Raw genomic sequence first — 11,328 nt, forward strand, 5'->3', positions numbered from 1 at the left:
GGCACTCTACCCTTTTCCGGCTCAAGACCATGGCCTCGGATTTGGAGGAACTGATCCTCATCCAGGCCGTGACACACTCTGCTGTGAGCTGCTCCAGCGAAAGCTGTAGATCATGACCTGATGAAGCCAATAGGACCACATCATCTGCTAAAAGCAGAGACGGGATCCCAAGGCCACCAAAACGGATCCCCTCCACACCTTTGGTGCGCCTAGAAACTCTGTCCATAAGTTATGAACAGAATCGGTGACAAAGGGCAACCTTGGCCGAGTTCAGCTCTCACAGGGAATGAGCCCAACTTACTGCCGGCAATGCGGACCAAACTCTGACACCGGTTATACAGAGACCTAACAGCCTGTATCAAAGGGTCTGGTATCCCATACTCCCAGAGTACCACCCACAGGGTTCCCCGAGGGATGCAGTCGAAGGCCATCTCAAAGTCCACAAAGCCCATCTAGACTGGTTGGGCAAACTCCCACACACCCTCCAGGACCCTGCTGAGGGTGTACATCTGGTCCAGTGTTCCAAGACCAGGACGAAAACCACACTACTTTTCCTGAATCTGAGGTTCGACTATCAGATGGAACCTCCTCTCCAGAACCTCTGAATAGACCTTACCAAGGAGGCTTAAGAGCATGATCCCCCTGTAGTTGAAACACACTCTACGGTCCCCAGTTTTGAATGGGGGACCACCACCCCAGTCTGCTAATCCAGGGGAACTGCCCCCAATGTGCACACAATATTGCAGAGTCATGTAAGCCAACACAACCCCACAACATCCAGAGCTTTAAGGAACTCCGGGAGAATCTCATCCACCCCTGGGGCCCTGCCGACAAGGAGCTTTTTAACCACCTCGGTGATTTCAGCACCAGAGATTGGACAGCACGACCCAAAGTCCCCAGGCTCTGCGTCCTCAGTGGAAGACGTGCTGGTGGAATTGAGGACGTCTTCAAAGTACTCCACCCACCGACCCATGACATCCCGAGTTGAGGTCAGCAGCACACCACCTCCACTATAAACGGTGTTGGTGGTGTAACCCCCCTCCGATGCCAGATGGTAGACCAGAATTGCTTGGAGGCCGTATGGAAGTCATTCTTCATGGCCTCTCCGAACTCCTCCCACGCCTGAGTTTTTGCCTCAGTGATCACCCGAGCCGCATGCCGCTTGGACTGCCACTTGACCATGGTGGAGGGGTTTGAGTGTCCCAATGATCCTAGGAGCTATAGTGTCAGGGGCTTCATGCCCTTAGTAGGGTCACCCAAGGCAGACAGGTTCTAGGTGAGGGACCAGACAAAGTGCAGCCCAAAGACCCCTTATGATGAATCAAACAAATGGAAACAATGTTCCCTTGCCTGGACGTGGGTCACCAGGGCTCCACTCTGGAGCTGGCCTGGAGGTGGGGCATTCTGGCGAGCGCCTGGTGGCCTGGCTTTTACCCATGGAGCCAGGCACAGCCCGAAGAGATGTGGTTCCCCCTTCCCATGGGCTCACCACCTGTGGGAGGGGCCAAAGGGGTCGGGTGCATTGTGGGATGGGTGGTGGCCGAGGGCGGGGACCTTGGCAGTCTGATCCTTAGCTACAAAAGCTGGCTATTGGGACGTGGAATGTCACCTCTCTGGTGGGGAAGGAGTCTGAGCTGGTGTGTGAGGTTGAAAGGTACCGGCTAGAAATAGTCGGACTCACCTCAACACATGGCTCTGGAACCAGTTTCCTTGAGAGGGGTTGGACACTCTTTCACTCCAGAGTTGCCCCTGGTGAGAGGCGCCAAGCCAGAGTGGGCATATTTGTTGCCCCCCCATCTCTGTGCCTAGATGTTGGGGTTCACCCCAGTGAACGAGAGGGTAGCCTCCCTCCGCCTACGTGTGGGGGGATGGGTTCTGACTGTTGTTTGTGCTTATGCACCAAACAGCAGTTCAGATTACCCACCCTTTTTGGAGTCCTTGGAGGGAGTACTGGAGAGTGCGCCTCCTGGGGTCTCCCTTGTTCTGCTGGGGGGACTTAAACGCTCACGTGGGCAATGACAATGAGACCTGGAGGAGTGTGTTTGGGAGGAATGGCCCCCCTGATCTAAACCAGAGTGGTGTTCTGCTGTTGGACTTATGTACTTGTCGTAGATTGTCCATAACAAACATCATGTTCAAGCATAAATAAGGGGGTCCATATGTGCTCTTGGTACCAGGACACCATAGGCCACAGTTCAATGATCGACTTTGTTGTTGTCGTCTCATCTGATCTGCAACCGCATGTCTTGGACACTCAGGTGAAGAGAGGGGCGGAGCTGTCCACTGACCACTGTGGTGAGTTGGCTCCATTGGTGGGGGAGGATGCCGGTCAGACCTGGCAGGCCAAAACGTATTGTGAGGGTCTGCTGGGAAGTCTAACAGAGTCTCCTGTGAGACGGAGCTTTAACTCCCTCCTCCGGGAGAACTTGAACACATTCCGGGGGAGGTGGGGGACATTGAGTCCGAGTGTGCCACGTTCCGCGCCTCTATTGTCGAGGCGGCTTACCGGAGCTGTTCCCACAAGGTTTTTGTTAATAAATTATTCTTACATTTGATTTATTTAATGAAAAATACATAAAACAAAAAGTATTTTCTGTGTTTGAGCCCGACTCCAAAGAAAATTATTAAAATTCATGAGAAAACCAAAACAAGAGAATGAACTTGTTTTAAAAGTAACTTTTATTAGTGTTGGTCGTTTTCACACAGAACATTTTTAATAACGCTCCAAGTATGTTCTGTTTGACTCTCAGCTACTACCATCTCAAATTCGAGCTCATCATCTGTAAAAATGACTCTGCAGCAGCAGTTTGTGTCAGTTAGCTCGTGGGACGTCTCAAAGTTGGACAGCTCTATAGTTTAGGATCATCTCAGTAAAATGGAGTACCTCCTGCTTCATTTCATACTTAAAACCGCTGCAGTTCATCAGCAGCTTCGGCGCCATAAAGGAAACCCAAATGCTGCTCTTGGTTCAGGTGGGTTTTCATGTGGCAGGTCAGACCACCGTTAAACCTGAAGGTTTTGCCACACTTTTCACAGGTGTAGGGTTTCTCACCTGTGTGAGTCCTCATGTGGACAGTCATGGCACTTCTGTGTCTGAAACTCTTCCCACAGGTCCTGCAGGTGTACGGCTTCTCACCGGTGTGAGTTCTGTTGTGCATTACCAGACTGTGACTTCGGATGAAGCTTTTCCCACACACCTGGCACGAGTACTGCTTCTCACCTGTGTGGGTTTTCATGTGGAAGCGCAGATTCCCACTTTGGCTAAAACTTTTTCCACATAATTCGCAGGAATAAGGTTTTTCGCTTGTGTGTGTTCTCATGTGTCTTTTCAGCACAGAGGAGTAGTTAAATCTTTCTCCACAGGTGCTGCAGGTGTAACGTTTCTCACCTGTGTGGACTCTCAAGTGGCGAGACAGCTGACCACTGCGGAGGAAGGTTTTCTCGCAGTTTGGACAGGAAAACAGTTTCTCTCCAGTGTGGGTCTTCATGTGGTCCACTAGGCTGTCGTTCCGGGCAAAGCTTTTCCCACATGTTCCACAGGTAAAGGGCTTCTCACCTGTATGAGACCTGATGTGACTCAATAAACTTTTACTGTGAATGAAGGTTTTCCCACATGTTTCACAGGTGTGCAGTCTCTCACCTGAGTGTGAGGACATATGACATTTTAAGGTGGCGAAATAACCAAATCTTTCCCCACAGATTTTACAAATGTATGGTTTCTCGCTTCTGTGGGTTCTCTTGTGGACTGACAGGCTGTTCTTAAACCTGAACCTTTTCCCACAGGTTTCGCAAGGAAATGGCTTCTCCTCGAAGTGACCGGCCATGTGTCGTCTCAGTGCGTTTTTCTGACTAAACTGTTCCCCACAGGAGCTGCAAGAGTAAGCCTTCTCACCTGCGTGGGTTCTCAGGCGGACCTTTAAACTACTGCTCTGACTGCAGCTCTTTCCGCAGATTTCAGAAGGATATCTCTGGTCTGTGTCCAGTTCTGGATCACTGAGGTCACTTTCATCATAAGTCACAATAACCGTGTCAAAGCTGTCCTCTGGTTCCTCTTTAATGTGTGGAGGTTCTGCTTCCTCCTTGTTACAGAACTCTTCATCACTTAGAACCTCTTCCTCCTCCTCTTTACCAACATCTGCTGGGACAAAAAATCAGAGGAAATGTCAAACACACTGTGGAAACGAAGTGTTCAGTAGTTCTGAATGTAATAAAACGATGAACTTGATCGTAGTGTAACATAAACGTACAGCTGCTGAGATGATTCTGTGTACCTGATCAGCGTGGATATTTTTTTAATTGTTTAAACCTTTCAACGTAAATAAAAGTTTTTGTCAGATTTCTGGTTGGCTCCGTCTGAGCGGAGCTTCAAACCATCACAGTGGAGGAAAAAAAACGTCTGCGGCGGTGTTGAAACCGTATAAAAACACGCTGGTGCCACTGATGTTAACGGTGCAGACAAGGTTCCGGTGAAGTCTGAGGCTTATTGAAATTATTTAGTTGAGCTCCGGGATCAAATTGAACAAAACGCAAAATAAACAGAACTCAACTGATAATCAGTCCTGGGTCCATAAAACCGTTTATAATCTGTCAATTTACTTAAAGAGCAAAATAATAAATCTGACAACAATCACGTCAACGTGAGCAAAAAGAAAAGTAACAAAGACTGAAACAAATATAAGCTTAAAGAAAAAGATCTGCTTCGTGTTGGGGTTGCTTCTGCACCGTCCAGGACCGATAGGGTCCAAAGAGACCAGACCTCAGGACTTAAAAACAGTTCTTCTGACATACCTGCAAACTAGTTGCTTTTCAAACTAAAATGTCATTTAGGTGAATCGTCCAGATCCAAAGAGTGTATGTTTTCCGGGAAGGGGGGGGGGGGGGTCCCTTTCCGGGGAATCTTTTTTCGGGGGGGGGTTTGTCGGGGCTAGGGGAAACACCTCCGTGTTGCGCTTTAGCTTGCAGCTACGTTGGTGATGTTGAGCTGTTGAACGGCGTGTGTGTGTGTGTGTGTGTGTGTGTGGGGGGGGGGGGGGGAAGGATATGCGAGAAGCGGAGTGTGTAGCATCTTAGCTAGCGCGTCTGTGTTGTGCATGGTGAGATTTTGCCATCAGATTTGAAAAGTTCAGCTGATGGAGTTATAGAGAACACCTTGAAGGAGAAATATCATGTTGGGGAGAAAGAAGCCAAGTAACAAGTTTTCTGGAAAGTAAAATAGTTAAAATCAGTGATGGGGAAGGAGATGGATGTTATTCCAAGAGGATGTAAAGAAGAATAAAAGTTATTAAGTGTAAAAATTGTGGCAGCAAGGAAGGAACCTGTAAATTATTTTAGTTTTAATAATTACATGCAAGTTGACAAAACTGACTAAAATGATTTAGTTTTTTGTTTGTTTGTTTGTCACCTGCTCGGCACAGTGTAATTGTGTTGTGAAGCTGCATGATGTCAGGTCAGTTGCTGTTATGTCACTAAATCAGAAAAGAGTAAAAAGCCCCCCCCCCCCAAAAAAAAAATTCACTGTTAGTGGTTATTAAAATGTCACCTGTTCATTGGGTAAAGTTAATATTCTTCTTTTTAAACATGCAGTTCAGTGTCACCATTGCTTTTCACAATGACAGGTTGTGTTACAAATAAAAAAAATAAAAAGTTAAAATAAAGTCAAGTGCACCCCTAAAGTCATTCTGATAAATTGTGTCACATTAATATCTTAGTCATAGGAGTGAGTTTAAAAACAGGATGATATGGACTAGTTGAAAGAGCTCTCTCTAAAATATCCTGATGAATGAAAAATAATTTCAACCATTTTTTTTATCCGTCCAGAGAACTTGACTTTATTTTGTCAATGTCCCTAAAATAATTATTGAATCAAGTGTTTACATCTGTAGGTAAATGTAGATGTTTAACAACCTGTTAAAATACACCAGAATGCAGGAAATGGCATCTACTTTATTCAAAAATTTCTGGGGGAGGACCCCAGACACGTCCACTAGTGTGTCCCCCCCCCCCCCAACTAGTGCCCCCTACTTTACAAATGCTTCTGATGCCAATGGGCACCAAAAGAGGAACATGGCAAAACAGTGGAAACTGGTCTTAAAAGTCTTGTCCAGGCCAAAACCTTTAAGAAATGAGTTTTTAAAATGCTCTGCTGTATTTGTTTTGCTGCTGTTGTTGTTGTTTGTTTATTGTTTATGCTTTGGTTGACGCCATCTTTCCTACGCATGTCCTCATTAAATTCATCATCTTTGGGCCACAGCGAGAAAATCTGGCTCAGACACTGATTGGTTGAGTTTTCAACAGATGAGGAATAAATGTACAACTTCTGTCAAAGCAGCAAAACAACTATTTTTTATCTCAGACCTCCAAAAATCTAAATGACCCTAACAGATTCTGGAAAACCATCAAATCTCTCTCAGGCACCCCCCAATCATCTGACCTCCCATCACAACTTCTCGTTAACTCTGTTCCTGTGTCAAATCAGCACGAGATCCTGAACTGTCTCAACAAACATTTTGTTGCTTCTGGTTCTTTATTTGACACAGTTACTAATGGAAGATCAGCCACTTCACTTAATAACCAAACTTCTACAAATCAAATCCCTCCTACAAGTCAACCCTCAGTTAATCACACCTTCTCTTTTTCTCCATTCTCAGTCAGTGAGGTCAATAAACTGTTAAAAGATCTTGATCCTAAAAAATCTGCAGGACCAGATGAACTTCCACCTTATTTCTTAAGGCTGGCTGCTCATATCATCACAGTCCCTGTGACCCACATCTTCAATCTCTCCATAAGACAAAACTCCATCCAGACACTTGAAAACAGCCTTTGTTCTTCTTTGCTGAAGGGAGGTGACCCCACCTAACTGAACAACTATGGACCAATCTCTAAACTCTGCATTTTAGCCAAGGTTCTAGAAAAACTGATAAACTCTCAAATCAAAAATGACCTGGACTCATTTAACATCTTACCTCCACATCAATCTGGTTTCAGGAAACAACACAGCACAACCACTGCTTCACTGAAGGTTCTTAATGACGTTGTTGAAGCACTGGATGCTAAGGATTATTGTGCTGCACTTTTCTTAGACCTGTCTAAAGATTCTGACACTGTGGATCAGAACATCTTGTGTCATAAACTCTTAGAAATTGGTTTCTCAGATCACACCATTGGTTGGTTCTCTAACTATCTCTCAGGCCGGAGGCAATGTGTTCAACATAATGGTACTTCCTCCAGTTATTTAACAGTCAACAATGGTGTACCACAAGGCTCAGTCTTAGGACCCACCCTCTTTAAAATCTACATAGGTAATGTAGGTCAGAGCATCCCTGACGCATCCATACATTTCTATGCTGATGACACAGTTGTTTATTGTCGAGCTAAAACTGTTGCTAAGGCTTTCTAGCTTTTGCAAACCGTCTTTGACAACATCCAGTCAGATTTGTTCAAACTCAAACTTGTCCTAAATGCTGATAAAACCAAAGGGATGCTTTTTTCAAACAGGAAGTTGGTCCCAGCAGTTCTTCCTCTGATTTTATCCTCAAATGGTGTCCCAATTGAGTTTGTTGATTCCTATAAATATTTGAGTATCTTGGTCGACTCACATCTTTCTTTTAAGCTCCATGTGGAAAACTTGGTAAAGAAACTGAAAGTTAAACTGGGTTTCTTTTTCAGAAACAGATCCTGTCTAACCCTGAATGTTAGGAAACACCTTGTATCTGTGACTTTCCTTCCCTCAATTGATTACGGTGACATTATTTACATGAACGCTCCTACAAGAACCCTGCAGATGTTGGATGCTGCAGATGTTGGATGCTGCAGATGTTGGATGCTGTCTATCACGGTGCACTAAGATTCATAACTGGCTGTGATTATCGTACCCACCACTGCTCCCAGTATACACTGGTTAACTGGTCACCATTAACTTCACACAGACTCTCTCACTGGTACATTTTCATCTTTAAATCTCTTCCTGGTCTGCTGCCTTCATACATCTCCTCCTACATGTCTCTGCGTGAGTGCAGCTACAGCGTGCGCTCTCAGGACATCATTACCTGCAGTGTTCCCTCAGTGAGGACTGAACTAGACAAAAGGACCTTCTCCTACTCCGCTCCTGTTTCCTGGAATATCTTACAAAAAGATCTGAAGCTCTCGACCTTTGACCTCTCTAAGTGGCTTCAAACATCTGTTAAGTTCAACTCCTACTTGTGTCCAGTTTCACTACTTTTTGTCTGTCTAAACAGATCTCACTTGTAAATGAATCTTCTAGGCTCAATGTGACTTCCATCCATCCATCCATCCATTATCTTTACCCGCTTCTTCCATTTTGGGTCACGGGGGTCACCGGTGCCCATGTCCAGCAGTCAATGTGCGAGGGGCGGGGAACACCCTGGACAGGTCTCCAGTCCATCACAGGGACACATAGAGACAAACGAGACAAACAACCATTCTCTCTCTCATTCACACCTAGGGACAATTTAGAGTTACCATCAGTCTAACATGCATGTTTTTGGACTGTGGGAGGAAACCAGAGTACCCAGAGAAAATCCACACATGTACGAAGAGAACATGCAAACTCCACCCAGAAAGGCCCCTGGACCGGGATTTGAACTGGCAACCTTCCTGCTGAGAGGCAGCAGCTCTACCAGTTGTGCCACTGTGCTGCCCTCAATGTGACTTATCTGTCTAAATAAAGGTTGAATGAATGAATGAAAACAGTTCCTGGGAAAAACTAATGCAGACATGTTCCTGTTTTTAGTTTTCTACACCACCTTATAATCTAGGTGTCCCCCCCCCCCCCCCCCGATACTTTTCCTTTTGATGGCTGTTTTGTTTTGTAAAAAAAATTAATAATAATTGTATGCTGCTTTTGGGATCGTCTATTGTTGTCCACTGTTGTCATCATTCTTTGTTAAACCAGGTCTCTCTTGTAAATGAGTCCCCGAGGCTCAATGGGACTAACCTGTAGAAATAAAGTTGAATGAAAAAATAAATATATCAGTTTTTATCTTTGGCATTATAAGTTGTATGAACTAACAGCATTAAAAGCTTTTTAAACATCTGATCCGAGTCGGTTAAACCCGTAAAGTTGATCTGGATCTCTGGACACGAACCTGTTCCAGGCGACAGCTCCTCAGAAACAGGAAGTGGTCGGCGCCGACGGTCCAGCTGCTCCTGGAACCGGACGTAGACACCGAAGAGTTTCTCAGCAGCAGCAGAAAATATTTCCTCACATTCAGATTTCAACTGAACCAGGACCAAGGTACCGGTCTGCTGCTTCAGAACCAGCTGATCAGAGCAAAGTTCCTCTGGTTCTTCTTTAATCTGAAGAGGTTCTGGTTCCTGCTGGTCCACCAGAACCTCTTCTATACTAACATGTTGATGTGGGAGATCTGCAGAGAAACAAATGGTCAACAAGTTCTAAAAGCAACAATAAAAGGTCAACAAAAACAACTCGACATGCAGAACCACTAGGTCCAGGTCCTGATCCAACTCAAAGCCCACGTACGGTGAGTGGAAATGACCCTTCAATGACTGAAAGTGATATTTTAACTGGTTTTTATTTTGAAGGAAGTTTTCTCCTCCTGCACTGTTTCCTGAACTCAATCAGGAAGTAAAGCCGAACGTCCGAGTCCGAACGTACTGTGGGGACCGAGCGGTCCGAATAGACTGAACGGACCGAGCAAACCGAACAGACCAAGAGGTCCGAGCAAACTGAATGGAACGGAACGAACAGTCCGAACTGACCGAGGGGAACAAGGGACCGAGGGAATCGAATGGACCGAGCAGAACGGACTTAGCAGAACGGAACAAGTAGACTGAGGGGACCGAACGGACCGAATGGACTGAGCAGTCCGAAAGGAACAAGAGGACCGAACGGACCGAGAGAATCGTCTGGACCGAGCAGAACGGACCGAGCAGAACGGAACGAGCGAACTGAGGGGACTGAATGGATTGAATGGATTGAGTGGAACGAGGGGACTGAATGTACAGAGCAGAACGGACCGAGTGGACCGAGAGGACCGAACAGAATGAGCGGACCCAACAGACCGAAGCTGCAGACGAACAAGAAAATATTAATATCTGTCAGAAGTGTCAGACTCCAACAAACATCTGATCATCTGGAGGAAGTTTTCCAACAGGTGTCCATCCAGCTTCTGGATCTGATTCTCTGGTCTGGGTAGGGCTGAGTACCAAACTTCGGTTCTTTTATGGTGCCGACTAGGGATGTGCGATATGGCATAAAATTCATATCCCGATATCTATCGTGATGGGTGGCGGTAACAATATATATATATCATGATGTGTTTTTGGTCTAAAACTTGCAATCAGAATGAAAAAAAAAGCGTAGGGTGTCATTTCGCCAGCATTTATTTTGAAAACTGCTATACCATAAAATAATCTCAATCAAGAAAAATCCACTACTAGGTCCAGAGAGTTTTAAAATAAAAAACAAATCAAGTGTTAGGCTTCGGCTGGGATTTCAGCTGGTAAGTTTACGTTTGTTAACGTTACTGCAGCTTAATACGTGCATCACGGTGAGCTAAACTAGGATCCATGTAACACTAACTTTAAGAAATTAGTGTGTAAATTTATTTTATGGCTATCTATGTAGCTAGCTAAATCAAAGCTAATTAAAGGATTGACAGTAACAGATGAAGCTTGTAAAAATGTGCTCATCCATGAGGTCAGCTGGTTAAACAGTTCACCTGATGTTCATGTTCTCCTCACAGGAGGTTCTGACCCTGATGTGAGGAGAACAAAAGAACAGCGAGGTGGGGGCCACAGGACAGTCACAAACTTTGTTGTTAAAAGTTTGCTGCTTTTTCTACAGTGGAGGCTGCATGGTGGAGGTAAGTTAAACTGTAAAGGATGTTGTTGACAGTTAAGCTTTCATCTCTCAGCCTAGATTATGGTTTTTGGTCAATAATAACACTAGGGGTGTAACGGTACAGTGGGTGTACCAAACCGTTTCGGTACGGCACGTTCGGTTCGGTCCACGTGCGTACTGTTTTGGTTATTTTTTTCACTCATTAAATGTTATTAACGAGAGATTATGTACCGCGGAACTAAAGTTCTTAAGCGTGTTTCAGCACGGCGCTATTATCTTGCAGCGCGCGCAGCATTAGCTTCTCGTTGTGGTCTCCTGTTTGGGAACATTATGTGTTTCTTGATAAGACAAGTGTAAATCCAAAGCTGTGTGGACGTTGTTTCACTGAGACTGGATCTGCAGCAGCAACACGTCGAACTTGTTAACAACGTGAAACGACATCATCTGAACGTGAACGTCTCTTCTAGCTGCTTGGTCGGTGCAAAGAGCGATAACATCATCATTTA

General features: G+C 45.3%; 1 protein-coding gene across 1 annotated transcript; it reads right to left on the reverse strand.

Moving 5' to 3' along the window:
• Positions 1-2,695: 2,695 nt before the first annotated feature.
• LOC119414334 (zinc finger protein OZF) lies at positions 2,696-9,228 on the reverse strand (the record flags this gene model as incomplete). Its single annotated transcript, XM_037681428.1, has 2 exons — positions 2,696-4,135; positions 9,105-9,228. Coding segments are annotated over 2 exons (1,356 nt in total), but the record flags the coding sequence as incomplete, so codon positions are not given.
• Positions 9,229-11,328: the final 2,100 nt, after the last annotated feature.

This window comes from Nematolebias whitei, chromosome 9, assembly GCF_014905685.2.
Source record: "Nematolebias whitei isolate Nwh7 chromosome 9, NemWhi1, whole genome shotgun sequence".
NCBI lineage: Eukaryota > Metazoa > Chordata > Actinopteri > Cyprinodontiformes > Rivulidae > Nematolebias > Nematolebias whitei.